Source organism: Dipodomys spectabilis, unplaced genomic scaffold (assembly GCF_019054845.1).
Source record: "Dipodomys spectabilis isolate Male_0828 unplaced genomic scaffold, ASM1905484v1 ptg000017l, whole genome shotgun sequence".
Classification (NCBI taxonomy): Eukaryota; Metazoa; Chordata; class Mammalia; order Rodentia; family Heteromyidae; genus Dipodomys; species Dipodomys spectabilis.
The window spans coordinates 16,363,577-16,387,505 of NW_024870694.1; the positions used below are offsets into that span (position 1 = coordinate 16,363,577).

Genomic DNA, 23,929 nt, shown 5'->3' on the forward strand with positions numbered 1-23,929 from the left:
CTCAATTTCAGCTTTGGTGAGCCAGCGAGGGACACACACACACACACACACACACACACACACACACGCAAAAAAAAAATCCTTTAGGTCCTAGTCAGAGTTAGCCTGAGTGGATTCTGGATGGAGAGTAAAGATGGAATCCTTTCCTATTTCCCATAGCTACTAGAATCACTTTTATCCTGGCAAACATTCCCTATCTTTCCACTTTGGCCATTATCACCTGTTTGCCATTGCCTGCTTTCCACCTTTATACAGTGAATCAGAGAAACAAGTCAACTTGCCCCAGCATGCCCAACTACACATTTTAAAATCACAGCTTTTCTCTCCTCTAAGAATACATGTTAATAAGACACAAAAAGCCTTCTTCCTGGGATCACGAAGTTTAGCTGATTCTTGATGACAAACACTTCCAATCGTCTAGCATCACTTTCTTTATTCTTCCCCAAGTGTTTACAAGCCTAGTTCTAGCTTAAACACGGACTGACACTTGTTCAAATAAGTTTGTACATTCACTAGCTTAGAGATTCTTACAGTTCAGTTCACATCAGAATTACCTAGAAGTGTGTTCAACACAGATTTATAGAACCATCATGAGAGTTTCTTATTATTCAATCAGTATGGTTTGAGACCTGAGACTTTGCATTTCTTTTTCTTTTCTTTTTCTTTCTTTGTGCTAGTCCTGGGCTTGAGCTCAGGAGCTTGGGCGCTGTCCCTGAGCTTTTTTTGCTCAAAGTTAGTGCTCTACCACTTGAACCACACCTCCATTTTCAGCTTTTTTGTGGAAAATTAGAGATTAGAGTCTCACAGATGTTCCTGCCCAGGCTGGCGTTGATGCTCAGCCTCCTGATGAGTAGCTAGGATTGATCTCAGCCTGCTGGTGAATAGCTAGGATTACTGGTGTGAGCCACTAGATATAATTGGCATTTCTAAGAAGTTCCCAGGTGATGTTGTTTGTTGGTTTGAAGTCTATGCTTCACAGCACTGCACTATGGGACATTATTTTCAATCCTTGGCTGTACAAAAGCATCACCAGGGAGCATATAAAAATTTGAACATCAATTGGGATTAGGGGGGGAGGGGGGAGGCTGGGAAGGGATGTGAAGGGTAAACAAAAGAGGAGGCTGCAATGCTTGGTAAGAAATGTACGCATTATCCTGCCCATGTAACTGTAACTCCTCTGTACAGTATGTTCACAAATAAAATTAAATTAAATTTAAAAAAAAAAATTTGAACATCAGCATACTTGATTAATTGTTTTGGAAACTCAGTAAGACAGGCCCTTTCATAAGTATATTAAAAATATTTAAAGTATGCTAGGTTATCCTTATGTCCAGCCAAGCTTGACAGATAGACCAGGATTTACCAAGTCTTGACCATTTTAGAAACACTGTAGCAATGATGTCATTTCCCAGTATTGGGAGTAATTTACAGTTTGCTTAGTTAACAAGTGACAGAAATAAGAAACCCAGACTTTTCAATTTTAGATACCTAACACACCACTTCTGCCTTTACTCCCAACACTAGGTTTCATGAATGACACATAAGATGCAGTATCTTATGTGAATTCTTTTAATAATAGGACTTTAATTTCTATAAAAGCTACCATTCCTAATCTTCCCTGAGTGATGATTCTCTTACAAAAGGATTAATCTAACTAGTGACTACCCTTTGCTAACAAAAGAGAACTTGGGCGTTATAATGCCTTCTAGGACCTAATTAAATATCTCTTCCTTCTAGAGAAAGAAGGTTATATGAATTTCCTTTGTTTTTCAACCTATAATAAAAGGCTTGAAGAAGTGGAGCTATGGTTCAAATGGTAAAGAGCTAGCCTTGAGCACAAAAGCTCTGGGACAGCACCTAAGACTTGAATTCAAGCCCTAGGACCAGCATACACACACACACACACACACACACACACACACACACACACACACACACACACACACACACACACACACACACACACACAATGCATTTTGCCAGGCAATGGAAGCTCACACCTTCTAACTACTCAGGGATCTTAGATCTGAGAATCAGTCTGAAAGCCAGCCAGGTAAGAAAGTCTGTGACACTCTTATCTCCAATTAAATCACAGAAAAAGCCAAAAGGGGCACTGTGGCTCAAGTGGTAGAATGCTAGCCTTGAGCAAAAGGGGCTCAGAGCCAGCACCCAGGCCTAGAGGTCAAGCCTCAGGACCAGCATAAAATAAATAAATTAAATTAATAAAGGCTTTGAAACATTATCGAAACAATGTTCATTTATTAATAAGTCTGGCGTGGGCATTTAATCATGTAAAAATGAAGTTAGACACCACTGGCTTACACATGTGAAGACGGAGAACTGAGGATTGAGATTCAAAGCCAGCCTGGGACAGGAAGTCTGTGAGACTCTTATCTGCAACTGACCACCAAAAAACTGCAAGTGGAGTTGTGGTGCAAGTGGTAGAGCACCAGCCTTGACCAAAAAACTAAGCGATGGTGCTCAGACTCAGCGTTCAAGCACCAGTATTGGCACATAGGTAAAAGAAAAGAAGAGGAGTATAACTGGTTCAAATGAAGTACTGGTAAAGGGTACAATGCTTCCCTTACTGTACTGCCCACACCAGCTGTCTGTTCACTCCACAGAGCCCAAGCCCCTAGGCATAGATGAGACAATGCCTAAGCAGAAGCGATTGGCCTGGGTTTGTATCCAGGTCTGTCATTTGTTAATTCTGTGACTCTATCCAGTGATTTGAATTTTGTGGCCCTCTGTTGTCTTACCTGTGAGATGACAGAGTAGATACAAACAACTTTGTCAATCAAGCAGATGATCCAAACTTTCTTAAGAAAATAGAAGCATAGAGCTTACAATCCCCAAATTTTGATTCTGTCATTTTAACGTATTTTTTGTTGAGTTGAATATTTACGAGTAGGCTAAATGATGCTAGCTTCCTAACATGGTCTGATTCTGGTTAAAAGAATTGTCAGAAAGCATGTGGGCACCTCCAGGCTAGCTGAAACACTATGTGTCATGAAATCAGCAACTTCTAGACCACAATCAAGTTTATGCCTTGAACTGCTGCTGACATAGAAGGTTATGTCCACATTACTCATTTCCAGTGACCTTGGAGGCAATGTTGGACTGTCCTGGAAGGAAAATCCTAAGATCCCTGGGCAATTCTCCCATCCCCCCAACCTCAGCTCTCCTTGTAGTCTAATTCCACCAGACCCAATGTTCAAACTCTGCTAAAAAAAAATAATACTTTTGTTGATGACTCAACATGGATATTTCCCCCTCTTTCTGTTCTCACATAATTTGGGCTTCATAAATATAACTCAGTGGTGAAACTAATACTTTTCAGAAAAAAAAAAAACAGAGAGTTGGAGAATAATGAAACAATCCTAAAATAAGCATTTTGTTGAATCCTTTTATGCCAGGCACCTTGCCAAAATTATGTAAAGATGAATATAATAATGTAATTTTTTTAAATCCTGCAATCTTCCCTATAGAAAGTAATTTCCAAAATTTATCAGAATGAAAAATGATCTATGTTTTGATCCAGATATCCCATCTCTGTGAGGTTATGGTTGAGTAATTCTTCCATATATGCAAAATAACCTACGTATGAAGGATTCTTTATACCCTTTGTTTGTGAGTAAGGAAAGTTGTAGGAAAATTACCTAACTTTTCTTGTAGAGTAAAAGTTAGATATATTATAAAGGACATTCATACAACATAGTAAGATGAATGTATAAAAAGGTATCAGATGTTAGTGGCTCATGCCTATAATCCTAGCTACTCTTGAGGCTGAGAGCTAAAGATAATTCAAAGCTAACCTGGGCAGGAAAGTCACAAAAAATAAAAAGAAGAAAGCAAGAAGTAGAGTTGTGACTTAAGTGGTAGAGAGCAGGCCACAAGCAAAGCAGTTGAGTTCAAACCCCAGTACCAGCACACATACACATGCACACACACACACACACACACACACACACACACACAGAAAAAAAACACAAAAAAAAGAAAAACGAATATTGAAACATTTAAAAATATATTATCAAGGGAAAAGCAAAAAATAGCAGGAAGGAGAGTGAAAATAGACCATTTTCTGCATACAAATGAGAACAGAAAATATATTCCTGCCTCAAGTAACTTTAGAAGGATCTGTAGAAACTACTAATAGTGAGTAGATTCCTATGAGCAGGAAAGCAATATGATGTAGAAGGGGAAGGTGATTTGATGGCTTCTGGAGATCTGTCAATGTTCTTACTATTTTTGCCACCCTCGGTGAGAACATCGGTCAGGCCCTTACAAAACACAGAAGGGAAATGTACTCCGAAAGATAATTTCCCTCTCTTCCATTTTATTACTGATGATTATTATAGTAAGGTTACTTCAACCATTTGATGTCTAACACTAAACACAACAAGATAAAAAAAAGTATACAAACACTTTGATTTGTGGCTTCAATGTCATACTTTAAATCTCAGCCTTTTTGTGACTTTCGGATCCATGGTAATCATATCAGCAGTCTGTGCATTTGTTTGTTCATTTTTGTTAGGTGGATAAGATAAAAATAAATGTAAAAGAGTTTTTGGGGAGATGTCACAAAACACTCTACAATTGTTAGAGCAGAATTGGGGTCAAATGCTTAGTGTAATTGAACAAATGAATCTAAAACTCCAGCCTAAAATAAATAGGAAAACATTAACTAACAGGCATACATCATGTTACATAACATAATGAACAGAATTGGCTCATAAACTAGCCTGTAACAGTGTTGGTAAAAGCAAACCTAGTCCAGCTTGGCTAGCCCAGACCAGTTATCACTCAAATAATGCCCAGGTCCTTGCTTGTGTCTTTCATACAGTAAGTTCTTTAGCTAGACAGGAAGAAGAGGAAGACATGGAACAAGAAAGAAATAATGTGTCCAGAGAAATGCACACATGCAGGTTTCCCTGGAGGGGTGCCATCATGGCTAAAGATCATTTTGTAATGAACACATTGGTAAGAAAATCAGCTCTAAGTCAGATTGATTTGTAAAGACAAAGGAAATGTATCTTTCCCAGAAAATGAAGAGAATGCATCTTAATACATTATTATGATAGATTTGCTCCCCTCCCAAATCATTTTTATTATAATATTACAATCTTCAGGGGATTTCAATATGAGGAGCATCGAGAAACCTCTTCCCAGTAAGATGTCTAATTTCTAGATTCGTACATACAATAACAATAAAATGATTAGGTATATTTGTTCTCAATGTGAGAACAAGTCACAGGGATCCCTATAACAAGAGAGAGGGAAAGGGAGAGATGATGAAAGCCAAATTAGTGTCATGGAAGCAATGACATCTCACTGCACAATGGGAAGTCCTGAACCTGCTTATTAAAGTCTCGTTGCTCACAATAGAACACAGGCTATAAAAAGGCCATGGGGAACCATTAATTAAATATTAAAAGATCAAATAGTTTTAGTCCCATTAGTTTGTATGTAATTTATATTCTCAAGTATAAATTTAGAGATAATTCCCTATCCTGAATTGCTTTCAACTTTCTGATAAGGTATCTGCAAATATAGAGTCCTACAGGGAGTTTAAAAATATCTTTCTCCATGTGGATTAAGTATTGTTCCTTTCATAAGAAGTTGCTTTTGAAGATCAGTCTCCACAACTAAGATGATTACCATAATATACCTCAAGTTATTAGCCTTGAGGGATACTTTTGTTCAGAGAAGGCACTAGGCCTTTTTATAGCTATATCTAAGCAGTAATAGCAGACACATGAAACCAAAAGAAAAGGTTATCCAGGCATACTGATGGGAGTTGGTTTAAACTTCAATTTATGTGTCCTCTAATTTATTTTCCAAGGTCAGAGATAGTATAGAGGTGAAAAGCATCAGGAGTCCTGGCTTATCTTCCTAGGCTTATCTTCCAGTTTTGGCACTGTCCTAAAGCCAATTGACCTTGTGTGTTTCAGTAACGAACAGAATATTACTTAAAATCCTCTATCTCTGAGCAGAATTTGCCAAAACTGATTTGGAGGAGCACAGTTATAGTCAATAAATAACAAGCTGGAAGATGGAAGAAGTAACCTCCCAGATTGACAAGAAAAGAGCACAAGTCTTGTCAGGGCCCAAACTAGCTTATGTTATGACCTAATAGTACCTGAGATTCTGATGCTAAAAATGCCTTTTTGTCAAAAATGAATTTGCATTTCCATATTGGTAACATGTTTGCAAATCCAGCTCAAAACACATATAATTGCTCTATTTTCTTATTATAACATTCTTAGCACCTGAGGAACTTGAGCGCCATCCCGCCACCGAAGACAAGGAAGAGCAGCTTTCTTTCCAACTTTAAGTTATGCAAACAGGAAACCGTCTAAATATCTAAATAAGGTTAAATAAACTGTAGCCTATCCCTCTGGTGGGATATTATGGAGTTGTTAAAATGGTGTTATTAAAGCATATTGTTGATATGGGTAAGAACAGTTTACACATTCCTCCTTGTACAACATGGGGATAGTCAATGGATTTTTATTAACTTTGAGCAATGAGATTATGGGATTATTTATTTTGCTTAATCATGTTTTTTCAATTTTACATCAATAAACCACTTCCTGCCTGATGATCTTAAAATCTTTTAAAGAAATGTTTGGCCAAGAAATTTTTTCACTCACTGTTTCTCAAATTGCAACCTGGGTCCTTTACATGCTTGGTGTGGGGTACATTTTTTTTTTCCTAACTATGGCATGAAATCTTGGAACTATGTTATTGAGAGCTAGTGAACTTTAGTTCTAGGTTTGTCATTTACTGCATTCTTCAGTGGGTCAAAGCTCATTAATGTGATATTAAGCCCTTCTCTAAGTTCAAATCCCCTCTGTATATATATAACATACTCTCTTTCCAAATACCACTACACCAACAGATCTGATTTCATAAAATTGGATCATTCTATTATTTATTTTAAAAAATATATATCATTGTAAATTCCAACTGCTGTATTTTATTAAAGTCGTATTTTCATTACTCTTCCATGTGTTAATGAGCATTCATTATACTCATATGCCAAAAAGAATTCTTCATATTATGTTTCTTGGTCTAGAGAGTTTTTAATAGGCCTACAAAAGAGGTTCTTCACATTGACTAAAGCTATTCACTGATAATTCTCATAAAAAGGCCATAAACTTTCATTTACATGCTAGCAAAAGCATTGGACTCACAGTCAGAAGTTCCAGAATCTATATGAAGCTGATCTAGTAATAGAATGTGACTTGTAGAGCTGACTTTGTTTCTTGAAACTTCAATATGTTCACTGTAAGACAAAGATGGTACTTTGTCCCCTGCCTACCTTACAGTAGTGCATTAGAGGACCAAATAAAAAAGGGATGTGAGTTATATAAGCTACAGACCACAAAAATTTAAAGAAATACCATGTAAATATATATTAACATCTGTAGTGGCTCTGGAAAGTGTCAGTTCAGCTGTGTTAGAGCTACAGTTTCTAGAATTATTTTTCCTGTATATTTTTAAGTTAGAGTTGTCCACAAGAGACATGTGTAAAAGATTCAAAAGGCAGAAGTGAAACACCAGTTCTTTTCCATGCTGAAAATCAATGCAGGCTATTATGCACTGTAGCAGCTACAACCTGAGTTTACTTAATCGCAAGAGGCAGTACTTGAACCTGTGTCTTCTTTCATTAAAGTCTGAGTACACAATGTGCAAAGTATTTTCTAGAGTTTCATTTTCTCTAATGTATATACAATTTTGTTACCCCTGGACCAAGGGTAAAGGTACCACTTCTAAAACTCACTCATGTCAGTATAGGTAGAGTTGGTGGGAAATAGACATGGTCCCCAATTTCTCCTTAGGAATGACCCTTTTTCATGAAGAATTTCAGTTTTGTCATGCAGGGTTTTTTCTTACTCACAATTCCCTATTCTCACTACATAGCCTTTTAGGACCAACCTCTGGGTCATCACCACATGTAAGAACAGCAATTTCACAAGACTTTTTAGCCAGTTCTCATGACTTTACTTGCTCTCAAGGGTAAGTCTCTTATTCTCTATCACTGTATTATTCTTTCTCATCACATCCTGGCATCATCCATATCAAAGATAATAAAATTCTGCAGGATGCTTTGATTTCCTTTACACCTCTCTCATACAACTCAACTTTGCATACCCGATGAAGTTTATATAGTTTGGAATGCAAACCATAGCTTGACATATGCAAAAAACACTCATGCAAACACAGTTTTAGCACCTACCAAAGCACCTTGCAAATGGGAGGCTATGTAACACTTACACACACACACACACACACACACACACACACACACACACACACATACACACACATACACATGCATGCATGTACACATAGAGTTGGTTTAGCTAAAACTTTATCTTAAATGTGTTTTTCAGGCTACAAAATCAGGATTCATTAAAGTTTTAAATAGTCACAGATTCTTCACTCTATTTATATATTTAGCTGATATAATTTTTAACAAAGATATGACCCAGGTACATATTAAAATTGGATGTCACTTGTCACAGCACACACTCCTCAAATTTGTCTCCTTGATTGCAATATTCTTGTTGACAAGAACATTGAATAATTGGGAAAGAAAACCATTAAGTTGGGCTGGGAAGGTGGCTCAGTGCTTGCCTTGCATGCATGAGGCCCTGGGTTCCATTCCTCAGTACCACATAAGCAAAAAGAAAAAAGCTGGAAGTGGCGCTATGGCTCAAGTGGTAGAGTGCTAGCCTTGAGCTGAAGAGCTGAGGGACAGCGCCCAGGCCCAGAGTTCAAGGCCCATGACCAGAACAAAAAAAAAGAAAACCATTAAGTTGAAGAGAAACTTCAACAGAGAAAGACACAAGAAACTTATGCAGCACTCTTTTTTTCTTTTTTTTTTTTGTGGTCATAGGGCTTGAACTCTGGGCCTGGGCGCTGTCCCTCAGCTCTTCAGCTCAAGGCTAGCACTCTACCTCTCTACCTCTTGAGCCACAGTGCCACTTCCAGTTTTCTGGTGGTTATTGGAGATTTCTGGTGGTTCATTGGAGAGTCTCATGGAGTTTATTGGAGAGTCTCACGGTCTCTCCTGCCCAGGCTGGCTTTGAACCTTTACCCTCAGATCTCAGCCTCCTGAGTAGCTAGGATTACAGGCGTGAGCCATCAGCGCCCCACATGCAGTATTCTTTTATCAACTAAAATACTAGAAAGATATAGCATTTAGTGTGTGTGTGTGTATGTGTGTGTGTGTGTGTGTGTGTGTGCATGCACTCACGCACACCAGTACTGAGGCATGAACTCAGGGCCTGGGTATTGTCTCTAAGTTTTTGTGTCAAGGTTAGCACTTTTCCACTTAAGCCACAACTCAGCTTTCAGCTTCTTGGTAATTAATTGGGGATAAGAATCTCATGGACTTTTCTACCTTGGCTGGCTGAGAGCCGCAATCCTCAGATCTCAGCCTCCTGAGTAGCTAGGGTTACAAGTGTGAGCCGCTTGCATCTGGCTTTAAGATAGCATTTTTTACATATTCTGCACAGATGTGAACATTCAGCTACAGGCTGTAGCTACAGACTGAGCTCTTGAAGTGCATGTTCCCACATTGAAATACCAAAATCCCAATATCAATCCTTAAATTCAGCCCGTTCTTAGCAACCCTTTCCTACAGTTATTTTTCCAAATAACACTTTCACAGCTTTATATTCTAGCTACTGCTACGTTACAGATTCTCTATCCATAAAGCAAAAAAAAAGCTCTTTTCCAAAGTAAGTTCTCTTTGGGGCAATATGAGAGTTTGAATCTAGAGCCTTCTATTTGCTAGACAGTCTCTTCTTATCAAATCATGTCCCTATCAAATGTTTTTATTTTCCAGATAAGAACTCATGCTTTTTACTAGGGGACAGCCTGGACCATGGTTCTACTACTTGTGCCTTCTGTGTGGCTGAGATTAGACTCAGACATCACCACTGATGGCTTAAAACATTAATTCTTTGAGGCTACATTTAGCATCAACACAGAACTGAGACCAAAATCCAGGGAGACTAGAATGACTATGTCTCTTAATACTGTCTGAGCCATCACAAGCAGAGTCTTTGCTTCTTTGAAGTTCAAGTCAGCCATCAGTCCATTGCACATAAGAATACTTAGATCACAACTATTTTGTCTATTAAATGAAATTAGTAAGAAGTCTAACAACTTGCCAAACATGTATTATATTAAAGGATAATAAGGTGGGTTTTTTATTAAGTTTTACAAAGTATTTAGGAGCATCATCAATTTTACCCGTGTAACGAAGTACTTCCGTGAGAGATAGGGCTGGTGGTAAGGATTGGGGTAGAGTGTTGATTTAGTCACACTTGACTGCCTTGAGATCTGCCTGGGCCTGGGATCTTCCTTTCCCACATGCCCCTCCTTCACAGACAGGTGATCCACTTCAGAAGGTTGATCATCATCGTCTTGTTTCAGAGACACAGGCTGAAATCCCTCGAAATTCCCAATTGTTGACATTTTCCAGCCTATAGAAGGATAAGAAACAATCCTTTCATTAGAAAAGGAAAAACAAGGCATCTGTACCTTGGTTATGCCAAAATGGGATATGATGAACAAACCATATTTCCAAGCTGTCACACATTATCCAAAGAGAGTTACTGACACCGATGCCCACCTACTACCCATGACCATTTGCCAGATGAGAAGCAAAGACTCTGCAAACAGAGAAAATGAACCATTGTCTCATTGTTAATTCCTGGAGAACAGCAGAAGAATGAAGGGAAGAACAGCATGAAATAATTACCACGATTTCTCTTCTAGATTTGCTTAAAAACTTACAAGACTAGAAGCTTATAGCAATAATACCATACCTTCAGGTCTGTTTTGTGGGCAACTAAAGGACACAAGACCACTTGTAACTCAGCACATTTGTGTGTGTGTGTGTGTGTGTGTGTGTGTGTGTGTGTGTGTGTACACGTGTGTGCACACACATACAGGATTTGAACTCAGAAATTCATGCTGTTTAGATTTTCTACCCAATCCTGGCACTGTATCATTTGAACCATACAATCACTTCTGGTTTTCTGCTGGTTAATTAGAGATGAGAGTCTCTCAGACTTCCCTGCTCTCCTGAGAAGCTAGGATTATAGGTGTGAGCCACTAACACTCAAATCTAAGGTAACTTTTAGTTGTAAAATAAAGCAAAGCAAAAGAAAATGGAAGGCACTTGCCAGTCTTGAGGAAGGCATGTCTAAGCCAAGCCTGCACACTCAAACACATGTAGGCCATTCTTACAGAAAATCTGCTCCCAATGCTAAATGGAAGGTTTTATGCCCAGTGTCGACATGGCATGTGACATTAATTCCACCTGTTCTTAAACAAATAAAGGTGATTTTAATTCAATTTCCCAATTCTTGTGAAACACCAGAAGTGAAGAAAAAGTTTCTTTCTCAAACAGGTTTTCTCTCTTGAAATTGGGCTTGAAGATTCAAGAAGTAACAATAGCATACTCGTACAGTGCATTACGCACGCCTGAGTACTGTGACATAGAAAGGATGCAATCTGAAGTTATTCCAGGAGGATGCCTGTACATAGAACTATCTTGGGCAAATGTATATACAGGCATTATCATCTTGAAGGGGAGGAAGGTAAGAGAAAGCACAGTTTAGGGGAACTCAGATGCAAGTAGAGTCTTGCATAGTAGACATTTTATTTTGTCAGATCTGGTCTTCCCAGCAACCCTGGACAGCTTGTTTATGTATCCCCATGTTTCTGAGAATAGAAATCAGAGGACCCCCATCCAGGGCACACTGGGAGAGTTGTGGAAACACCTGGAATGTTGACTCTGCTCTAAGTCCAGCTTGGCCACCATAATGCCATACTGCCTCATAATAGGAAGTGCTTCTTTGAATCTGCAGGTAATTTTTACATAGTAGGTATACAAATGGCAGAGGTTGGCCTATAAAAATACAAAGAAAGCAGAAGCAGCAGAATAGTGTGTGTGTGTGAGAGAGAGAGAGAGAGAGAGAGAGGGGAGGAGGAAGAGAGGGAGGGAGAGAGAAGGTGAGAAAGAAAGAAAGAGGAAGACAGAGAACAGAGAGAGAGACAACAGGAAGAGAGAGACAGGAGAAAAGGCAGAGTAGAGAGGGAGATCAGAGATAGAAATCAGAGAGAGAAAGGGAGAGAAAGAAGAAAGAAAGAAAGAAGGAAAGAAAGAAAGAAAGAAAGAAGGAAAGAAAGAAAGAAAAAGAAAGAAAGAAATGAAGGAAAGAAAGGGAAAAAGAAGAAAGAAAGAAAGAAAGAGAAAGGAATGAAAGAAAAGAAAGAAAGAAAGAAAGAAAGAAAGAAAGAAAGAAAGAAAGAAAGAAAGAAAGAAAGAAAGAAAGAAAAAAAAAGAAAGAAAGGAAGGAAGGAAGGAAAGAAAGAAAAAGAAAGAGAAAGAAAGAAATGAAGGAAAGAAAGGGAAAAGAAAGAAAGGAAAGAAAGAAAAAGAAAGGAATGAAAGAAAAGGAAAAGGAAGAAAGAAAGAAAGAAAGGAAGGAAGGAAAGAAAGAAAAAGAAAGAAAGAAATGAATGAAAGAAAGGGAAAAGAAAGAAAGAAAGAAAGAAGAAAAGAAGGAAAGAAAGGCGGAAGACAGAGATCAGAGAGAGGGAGAGAGATCAGAGAGAGAGAGATTGGTGAGGCACGTTGGCCTTGCTGGCAGCTTCATGCTTTATTTATACAGCCTTGCCACCCTTTTAACAGCACAGTGTAAGGAATCACATTTCTAAAGTTTCCTCTAACCCATGAAGGAAGGTTTGTGTCACTGGGAAGGAAAGCCTGCTTCTGTATTTGCGCACTCCGTGAACACACGCCTAACAACAGACATCTGCGAAAGGCTCCTGTGCCTGGAAAACAGAGGGAGGATTTAATTAGCACCACTTCCTCTCCCTCAGGCTGTCTTCTCTGGAAACACTTGGGGAAGATCTGCACTCTGAGATCAAGCTGTTTGAGATCCAGGAAAGAAGGAAACTCTCAGTTCCATTTACATTTTGACAGCCATAAATAGTGGGGAAGTGGAGCCCAGCCACCCCATGCAGGATGATTCTAGCTCTGTAATTTTCATGGGGACAGACATCTTGGAAGTATGAGGACTACAACTTCAAGGACTTTCCTGATAGGAGAAGAGGCCTGAGCAGCTGAACATCCCTAACCTTCCACTGTCCTTTGCCCCAACAATTAGTTTATTCCTAATCCAATGAAAAATATCCTCTCCCTATGTAATACACACTGAAATACTAAGAGCACATTAACTCCAGTAAAAAATTCAAACTAAGCCAAAGATGCCATCATTTTGAGATGTCTGATTTGTGCCTTGAAGGAGATCCAGAAGGCCACTTAGAATTGGAAAAGACCATTGGTCTACAAGACTTTAGTAAATTTGTCTTAGAATGTACCATACAAGATAGTAAAGTCAAAAGTTTCATAGCAAAGTAAAGAGTCAGGCTTAGAAAAACAAATGATGGGGGTGGGGGTGGCGGAGGGCGTTGGCTCACACCTGTAATCCTAGCTACTCAGAGGCTGAGATCTGAGGATCATGGTTCAAAGCCAGCCTGGACAGTAAAGTCTGTGAGACTCTTATCTCCAATAAACCACTAGAAAACCAGAAGTGGCGCTGTGGCTCAAGCAGTAGAGTGCTCGCCTTGAGCTGAAGAGTGCAGAGACAGTGCCCAAACCCAGAGTTCAAGCCCTACCACTGACCAAAAAACAAACAAACAAACAAACAGAAAAACAAATGATGTTTATACTGTTAGCCCAATCTCATGCCTAGAAACTCATTTACTGAAAAGTATTCTAAAAAGGAAAAAGACTACAATATTGATTGTTTATTCTTCATGATGAGGGGAAAAAAGGGGGAACCATTAAACACCTAGCCATCAAGAAATGCCTAAGTATAATTCATTGACACCATGTGGTTATTAAAGACAATACACGCAAAAGTAGAAATTGATACTGATCTTTCTGAGTTAAAACAAACAAACAAACAAAAAAAAACACAGAAAAAAACCCACAAAGATTGTGTGAACAAACCACAAGGAAATATTTAGCTTTATTGCAGCTGTAGGATGGCAAGTGAATTTTTTTCTTTTATATAAATAATGAACTCACATTAACACTACTTTTATAATAAAAATATACATTGTATGAATATAAGCCAAATAGATTCCAAAAGAAGTTTTATCTTTCTTTTAGTCAGAAACTAAGAATGCTGTATTTCTCAGTTGCCAGAAAATTACAGAGCTAAGTTTAATATAGTATAGCTGTAAATAACTTATTTCTAGATCTTGATCTTAGTATAACTCTGTCTTTTCAAATAAGACCTCAATCGTCTCTGTGACTTTTTTCCTAATTTTCTTTTTTTTTTGGAGTCCGGTCGTGGGGCCTGAACTCTGGACCTGGACGCTGTCCCTCAGCTCTTCAGCTCAAGGCTAGCGCTCTACCACTTGAGCCACAGCACCACTTCCGGCTTTTTTCTTTTTGCTTATGTGGTGCTGAGGAATCTTACCCAGGGCCTCATGCATCCAAAGCAAGCGCTTTACCACTGAGCCACCTTCCCAGCCCTTTTTCCTAATATTTTAACAGCATGCCGGGTTCAAATTATAGCTATAAGTCTCTTGTCTGGCCCAACTTCTTTAAAAAGGATCCTTTGAAACAAAGGACTTGCTTTGGGTCACACAAAAGTACACAGAATAAATGAAATCATGAAATCACACTACTATTAGTAGTCACAACTCTACTTCACTGTTCTTTCTTCGTGTTCAAGAACAAAAAAGATTCAATTCTCTGTTCAACAAAAAGGAAAAGGAAAAGAGAGGGAGAGAGGGAGAGATAGAGGAGGGGGAAGGAGGAAGGGGGGTTAAAGAGGAGAAAGAAAGAAGGAAAGAAAGAAAGAAAGAAAGGAAGGAAGGAAGGAAGGAAGGAAGGAAGGAAGGAAGGAAGGAAGGAAGGAAGGAAGGAAGGAAGGAAGGGAGGGAGGGAGGAAGAGAGAAAGAGAAAAAGAAAGAAAGAGAGAGAGAGGGAGGAGGGAGGGAGGAGAGGGAGGGAGGGAAAGAAAACAAAGGTGGAAAGGAATGGAAAGGAAGGGAAAGGAAAAGATAGAGAAGAACAAAAGTAGGCTTTTATTTTGCAAACTGGGGGCACTTTAATAGCAAGTCTGGGCCAATCAGTTCTGGGATCACAGAGACAGCACCCTTAAAGCTTCTCCCATAGCACCACCCACCCACCCAGTCAACACTGCAGGTGAAGTCCTCCTCCCTGTCTAGAATCAGACTTTCCAGTACAGTGCCTGGAGCCCACAAGGCTTTAGGAGCCTATACAATGCTTTATGGTTTTTAAATTAGAAAATAAAAGTAAGAAAATGTCACCCCCCCACTCACACATGTCAATTAACACCTATTACATTTTGCTAAAACAGAGGAAAAGATGCAAACTCTTGAACAATTTAAAAGTCATATCTCCATAATTTTTAAATTGTTACTACTGTAGTGGAGACCACCACAAAAGGGAAGCACGGACGATGATGGTGTGAACCTGCCTCTTATCACATTTCATTTCTCTCATTTGGGTTTTCCCATCCTAGAACATCTGAATTAGATTCACCCCCAGTCCAGGGAGCAGTCCATATGTGAGCCCTGAAGGTGCTTCCTGTCCCCACAACACCTTGGGCTCCATCTTAAATGCTTCATCTTCCCACAGTGCCCTGGGTGCCTGATCATCAATTAAAAAAGAAAATTAAAAAGCCAGGGCAACTGATGCACAAGCCACCAAGCCATCAGTGCAGACCCCAGAAGAGGATATACAGCAGGAGCCCCATACTAAAACAACCACCCTCCTAGAGGACTCTGTCCGACTCTCCTTCAGGGTTCCTCTCCAGATGGAGAGTCTCACTACTTTCCTTTCACAGCTTTGCTTTTCACTTTCAAAGAAAATTACTCTGTTTACTTTAAAAAAAAAAAAAAGCCAGATACAGCATTGTTGGGCCCCTGTAAATATCTGTTTCTCAAGAAAGTAGCTGAAATGACTACTCGGGAAATTTTTCTCAGTGAGTAGCCTAGTGAGCTTGAGTCAGAGGCAAAGACTGAGGAGCTAGGGAAACTTGTTATCTCAGGAGAGTTCCATAAAGAAATAGTTCTACCCAAGGAAACAAGACTGCCATTAAACAGAGATGCAAGTGAAACTTGGGCTGTGTCATAGACAACCTCTTCTCAAGGCCCAGGCCATCATTTATCTGTGCTACCATCTCTCTTTCCTCACCTGCCTTCAGGAAGTCTCCCCGGCCTCCCCTCTTCTCTACCTCAGTATGGACCCAGAATGTACAATTGCTCCCTTGCTTTCTGTATAACTATTGTCAATATCTTGATATCTCAAAAGGTCATGTCAGAATTTTGAAACCATAATGCAGGTATCTATGATATTCACAAATCTCTGCAATATCAGATCAGAAAGGATTCTCTTTACTACCTCTCTAGATCCTTGGGAAGACAAGCTACCTAGTCAACAAGCACTTATTTATTTGTACGGCCATCATGTTGGTCTATTCAGGTGGCTGTAACAAAACACCTTACACTGAGTAATTTATGAACAACAGAATTTATTCTCACAATCTGAGAGAATAGGAAGTTCAACATAAAATCATGTTGGTTGTCTCCTATAGAGAAGACAAACACTGTCTTAACAGAGCAGAAGGGATGGAAAGCATAAAACAGGCCTAGATAGTTCTCTCTAGTTCTTTTATAAGGCAACAATAACATCTGTGAGGGCCCCACCTCTTAATACCGGTGCATAGAGGATTTAAGTTTCAACATGAATGCTGGAAGGGATATAAACGTGGAAACCAGAGAATCCTTCTTTTACCAACATGGAAAATGAAACCCAGAAGGCTATGCGTCTCCCCTGAGCAAACTATTAATTCATTAAAATAAGTTAAACAAGAACCACAAAATGGAAATTATGGGCTGCACAGGACTAAGTATCCAGAGAAATATTTGTGGCTAGACCAGGAACTTAGAAAAAGTCCATGGCTTATTAACAAAGATTCTTCTTCTTCTTCTTCTTCTTCTTCTTCTTCTTCTTCTTCTTCTTCTTCTTCTTCTTCTTCTTCTTCTTCTTCTTCTTCTTCTCCTTCTTCTTCTCCTTCTTCTTCTTCTTCTTCTTCTTCTTCTTCTTCTTCTTCTTCTTCTTCTTCTTCTTCTTCTTCTTCTTCTTCTTCTTCTTCTTCTTCTTCTTCTTCTTCTTCTTCTTCTTCTCTTCTTCCTCTTCCTCTTCCTCTTCCTCTTCCTCTTCCTCTTCCTCTTCCTCTTCCTCTTCCTCTTCCTCCTCCTCCTCCTCCTCCTCCTCCTCCTCCTCCTCCTCCTCCTCCTCCTCCTCCTCCTTCTTCCTTCTTCTTCTCCTTCTCCTTCTCCTTCTCCTTCTCCTTCTCCTTCTCCTCCTTCTCCTCCTTCTCCTTCTCCTTCTCCTTCTCCTTCTTTCTTCTCCTTCTCCTTCTCCTTCTCCTTCTCCTCCTTCTCCTCCTTCTCCTTCTCCTTCTCCTTCTCCTTCTTTCTTCTCCTTCTCCTTCTCCTTCTCCTTCTTCTTCTTTTCGTGTTCTTTTTATAAGGATGGAGATAAGGAAGAAGCATGAGAGTTAGTTTGGGTTAATATTTTCAAGACATATTCCCCAGAATTAAAAAAATCTACTTTTAATTTTGACATTTTGTAAAGGTAATTTATGTGAATTTATGTGTGTAGCCTTTCCTGTGTCTCTGTGAGAACAGCCAAGGGATGTGCAGTGGATAAACAACAATACTCTAACACCTTGCAGCTCTCCAACAAACCTGTTTTGGTGCCAGTTGAGATAAGAAAATTGGCAAGCTGTTTTCCACAATTTTGCATTTTGTGATAGCATGCCAACAAGTATGCTTTATGTGCTGAGGGAAAGGGTGAAAGCTCACTTGGGAGAAGGTCTTTTCTCTCCTTCCTCTTCCTGGGCCAGGCAGGGCTTTCTACCATGCCAACCAGTGCTTTGACTCAGAAACAGATGCAGAGAGAAGGAAATATGGGGCCAGGCAAGAGAAACATAAGTTCCCATGCCTCCTTCACTCAGATTGACCCCTAGAGAAGTTGCTTTCTCACTTCATCTTCAAAATGAGGGTCTAAACCTGACAGGGTGTAAATTGTGCTTCTGGAAACTACTCCTGAGGACACTTGAAGTATGAGTGAGTGGGGCTTCTGGTCACCCAGTCCATTTCAGTTAAAGCAGATCCATTTATTTATTACTGAACTTCTGATGCCTTCATATGTGGAGGTGGACATAGGACAGCAGTGACCAAAAGAATTCAAGTTTAGAAGTTGTTGGGCTAAACAGACCCTACATTTCCTTGTAGCTGAATGACTCTGCAAGATTTTCCTGGAATAGGATAGATCCACGACTTTAGAGATTGCTTGCTGGTGGTCTTCTCCCAAATCATCTTCATCAGGTGACTCTCACAGAGCAAATGAATTCCATTGACACCAAAATGCCATGGGGTCAGAAGAACAGGATTGTGGTGACAGGCATAAATTGAATGCGCATCATAGAGATTCTAGTTATTTTCCTTAGACTCCCCTCTAACTCAGTTGGAAATCCACATGAACTAGTAACATAAATAGCTAGACATTTTACCAGAGTAGAGTAAAAGATAGACTTGAACCTAGCTATTTCTTCACTTAAGAACAGAACAATTTTATAGGTCTGCTGAGCAATTCATGCAAGATGTTAATTTTCAGATAGATTCCTCCAAAAATTCTACAGGGAAATAAGCTGATTTAGACCAGGATATTGATCCTCAGGACTAATTATCTTACACATGTCCATAAATATTTCCATCTCTCACCCAATCCAGGTTATGATAGTGAAGGACTAAGCTAACTCCATTCTAAAAGCAAGCCATCATCTCCTGTAAAACTGACCTCAGGTTAAACTTAAGGTACTAAACAGTTATTGGAAAAACCAGTTTTTGGAAAATTTCTTGGAAAACCCACAATCGAAACTGCAATTATACCCCTAGCAACCCCAGTAAGATAAGGGTTGAGAAACACAACCCCAGTTACTGGAAAATGGACAGGTCGGTCAAGTCCCCAGAAAAAGCAGCTGTAAGGTCATAAACAGTTAAAAAATATATTGTTGCCTGCATTCCTATGGTTAGTCTTATGTATCCCAACCAATGATCTGCTTGCTATGTAGGATTTAACCAGTTCTGTAACTACTAAGTTGGAAAGCCCCTACCCTTACTGGAAATGATTATGCCCCTAACCAATGAGCTTACCCCGAAATTTGCCCACGAAATGCTGACCAATTGCTGACCAATTATATTGAAGCCCACAAACCTTAAACCCCCTCCTATTTGCTGGAAACCCTATAAGAACCCTACTGAACATGTGGTGAGGGCTCACAACTCTGACCCGCTGCATCGGTGATGATTGTGAGTCCAGGCTCAAGCTTGCAAATAAATGACTCTTTTGCTGTTTGCATTGGTCGTGGTCTCTGGGGGTTGGTGGGGGTCTCCAGTTCGAGTCTAACTATAGCACTTGTATTCCCTTTTCCCATGACATTAGATTCTGTAATCAGTGTTTTCTTTGACTCATGAAGACAGAAACAACTTGAGCAACTTCAGAACAGGAACTTCATAGGCACTTAGGGTGTGAAAATACACCTGAGACACTACATATAAATTTCCCTAATAAACTGAAGTAAGGAGGCCAGGTCTGGCTGGCGCCATATTGGCCATATGGTGGATGGTAGGGTCTTGTCTTCATGCTGGGGGAAAGACTCCCCCTCACCACCTCCCAACACCTGCTTCCCAAGTAATGGGTGTGCCCAGACCCTTGGAAGCACTTGGCTGATAGGTTACTGAATCTGTCAGTCTAGTGCTTGGGACTGGGAATTTCCTGAGTATCTGCTCCCTGCACGTACCTATTTAGGTCCGGACCAGCCTAACGCCAGGACTCCATGCCACGTGTGTCTCCATGATGGTGTCCTGTGTCCTGTCTCCTGGCTCATCTCCAGTCATCATGGCATCCCAATTCAGCTCTCCTTTGGAGCTGAATTGGCTTGTTGGTATTGTTTTTGTTATTTCTTTCCTCTTTAGTATGTTTCCTGGCTGTGTTATGTGTATTTGCATGCTGTAGGCCTTTGTAACAACTGGCGGCCTGCAGCCTGTTAACCGTATAATAAAGGCTCCAATATTCTATATTTTAAAATGTGGCTTCTGGGATGATTTACCTTACAACAGAACCAGTGGCTGTTGTGCGTGTATCTCTGCAGTGTTTGAAATCTGAAGGGCATAGTGAATGGTCAATAAATGTTTACAGAGTACGTAATGAAGTTCTATATGAAGGTAGGCACAGATATATTCTTCACATATGTACCATTGTACAGACACACAAACAACCCATGCCATAGTGACTAATCTATAGACACAGTCTAGTCAATGTCACAAAACATAGCAGATAATTAAGGCCTTTCTAGACATTACATTATGAGGCATATGTGCAAAAAGAAAAATAAGATGAGAGTAGAGGAGGGTGGAGGCAATTGAGAGACATGGAGAAAGGCTATTCCATGCAAATTAGAAGATGGATGGAGAATATTCCAAGCAAAGGTATAATATATGAGAAGGTGTGACCCAAGAATGACAGATAGTATAATATGTGCAACCAAAATGCTAGCTGCCCACCTCTGGATAGTTAACCCTTGTAGAACTGGTTACACTTGGTAAAACACTGTCTGGTGCTGAGGAGGGGTGAAATCTCTTCATACTTTTTCTCAATTCCTTTTTTGCCATCACTCTCCATGGTAGATGAGATGGAACACAGATTCACTTGCCTCAAGAATATCTTGGGGTTAACTAGGTCATTAACTATATAGAGAGGTCATAGGTGAGTACATTTAGGCAAAGTACAATATTAATCCATTTCTCATTTCTTCCTTTCTAGAACAATAACTTCTTACCTGTTTGTGTGTGTCTATTAACTAGGTCAAATATTTATTTTGCTTCCATATTTAGATACCTCAGTTTCTTCCCTTCCTATCACTACAAAAATAAATTCTACTGGTATAGCTTTGAACATAAACCTATACAAGTATTTTTTTTAGTTCAGAGATGTGTCAGAAGATATGTCTGATAAAGCAGAAAGCAGATAAGCCAAGTTTAGAGTTGAGTGACTTAATCTCAGGCAGGAGAAAAAGGGTTCTACTTTGCAAACGATCTGATCATTTGCAAAGCAAATTAGGCATTAGGGAAAAGAGTATCATTAAAGCTATATAACTAGGATCCCTCTCCCATCTACTTAAAAAGAAGTATGTGGATTAGTGATGACCAAAGATTATGACCTTCTTGGCACTAATCCTGGGGCCAGTCAACACACATTCCACAGCCAGATGTTTCTGGATAGGAATTTCTTTTAAGGAATTTGCCCTAGAATCTGGGCTTCCTGTGAAGCCAGTTCTGACTTCTCATATGCAGATTAACAGAATTTCAGGAAAAGCATTTCTCCAAATGTTGACTGTTAATGCAACATTCCTCTCCCCATAATAAAGGGTAATAGTTGTGGAGGTGAGTAAGATCAAAGTACTGTACCTTATATGCATGTATAGAAATGTATTAATGAAATATATCATTTTGTAAATTTAAGGTCTTAAAATACAGTCTTCAATATTTTCATGAATGTTTATTAACAAACATTTTTACTGCAGTGTGACAAACTCTCATATAATCACCAGTGTGTGGCTTAGTGACTTTACAAAATAAAGTAACAAGTCAAGAAATACTGAAGTAAGGAGGTCAGATCTGGCCAGCGTCATATTGGCCACATGGTGGATTGTAGGGTCTGGCATCTTGTCTTCATGCTGGGAGAAGGAAACACCCCTTACCCATCACCTGCCTCTCAGGTGATGGGTGTACCAGATCCTGGAGACAGAGGCGGGCACTTGGCTTATAGGCTACTGAATCTGTCAGTTCAGTCCCAGGGACTGGGAATTTCCTGTGGACCTGACCCCTGCTCAGACTCTATTTAGGTCCGGGCCAGACCAGCCACCATTAGGCCATGCCACATGAGTCTCCATGATCGTGACCTGTGTCCTGGAATCTCCCATCATCATGGCATCCCAATTCAGCTTTCCATAGGAACTGAATTAGTTTGTTAGTATTGTTTTTGTTCTTTCTCTCTAGCCTGTTTCCTAACCATGTTAAGTGTATTTGGGGGTTGCAGGCCTTTGTCACAACTGGCTGCCTGCAGCCTGCTAACTGTATATATAGTACAGACTCCAATATTCCAAATGTGGCTTCTGGGATGATTCACCTTAAAACAATACCATGCAAATAACATGTTAACAGGATTATTATTTAAGCCAATATCTATTTGATGCCACATGACAACTCAAGGATCTTGCCAGATACTTAGGTATCATCAAATCCCAAGCATTCCTTTTACAAATAAGAAACCAGATCCTCAGATGAGAGCAGGGAAATAACTTATATGAGGTCACAAAGCAAATTGAAGGGAGTGACAGGGCTTCTCTTTCATATTCTGACTGCCTCAAGTTCCCAGGAACTCTTAGTTGAAGAGCAAGGGAAACCTGTTCTCTATGGTGACTCCTGGCTCTAGAGGCCAGAGGTTTGCTCCGTCCTGCCCCAAAGAACCAAGCTCGCAGGTGTCATCTCAAAGGCTACTCTCCAATGCCCACTCAAGCCATCATGTACTCTGCTAGGAGCACCCACCATGTGACAGACACATGGGTAAATACATAAATGAATAAATACATCTCTCCCAGGTCTCTGGCCTACCTCTTTTCAAACGAATATTTCATATAGAGAGTGAAACACCACTGACATTTTCACATAAGGAACAAGTACAGGATAGCAGAGAAATTTGATTGAGAAGGGAAAAAAATATATCCAGGACACTGATGACTCTTTCAGTGTCCAAAGGCTTGTTAGGCTGGAAGAGCATATTCATTCCATTTCATCTTTAAAATGTCTAAGAAGTTGGGGCACTGGTGGCTCACTCCTATAATCCTGGCTACTCAGAAGGCTGAAATCTGCAGAACCTGAAATTACCCACCAAAAAATCAACAAGTGGTTCTGTGGCTCAGGTGGAAGGTAAAGTGGCAGCCTTGAGCAAAAATGGTAAGGTAGAGTGCTTAGGCTCCAACTTGAAGCCCCAGTATTGACACCAAAAATAAATAAATAAATAAACAATCTATAAGGTTTAATTTGATTCTCATGGCCAACCTTCTAAATGTGAATCCACGCTTCCTGTTTCTGTATTATGTTTCATTCACATTGAAGTAAGGAGGTCAGGTCTGGCCTGCACCATATTGGCCACATGGTGGATGGTAGGGTCTGGTATCTTATCTTCATGCTGGGGGAAGGAGATGCCCCTGCCCATCACCTGACTCCCAGTGATGGGTGTGTCCGGATCCCAGGAGACAGGGGTGGGCACTTGGCTGATAGGTTACTGAATCTGTCAGTCCAGTGCCTAGGACTGGGAATTTCCTGTGGACCTGCCCCTTGTGCCGACCTTATTTAGGCCTGGACCAGCCAACCACCAGGACATATGCCAGGTGTGTCTCTGTGATCATGTCCTGTGTCCTGTCTCCTGGCTCCTGGCTTGTCTCCAGTCATTATGGCATCCCAATTCAGCTCTCCAATTGCAATGAATTGACTTGTTGGTATTGTTTTTGTTACTTCTTTCCTCTTTCTTTTTTTTTCTTCTTTCCTGGAATTCTCCCCCTATCCCCCACTGCCAAAGTTGTAAAGTTCATTTTGTACATCTCATTGTTTTGTACATCTCATTGTTACAATGGGTCAACCTATATCCTTATTTAAGCATTTTTGTTTTTTCCCTTCCCCGCCCCAAATTAGTACAAGATGCAGGGTGAAGAAATGCTCA

General features: G+C 39.9%; 1 protein-coding gene across 1 annotated transcript in view; it reads right to left on the reverse strand.

Moving 5' to 3' along the window:
* Tprg1 (tumor protein p63 regulated 1) overlaps positions 1-10,497 on the reverse strand; it is a 101,139-nt gene extending 90,642 nt beyond the window's left edge. Inside the window, exon 1 of the mRNA XM_042669380.1 lies at positions 10,273-10,497. Within this exon, the coding sequence (XP_042525314.1) occupies positions 10,273-10,497 (225 nt within the window). The remainder of the gene's footprint in view (positions 1-10,272) is intronic.
* Between the last annotated feature and the right edge of the window lie 13,432 nt (positions 10,498-23,929).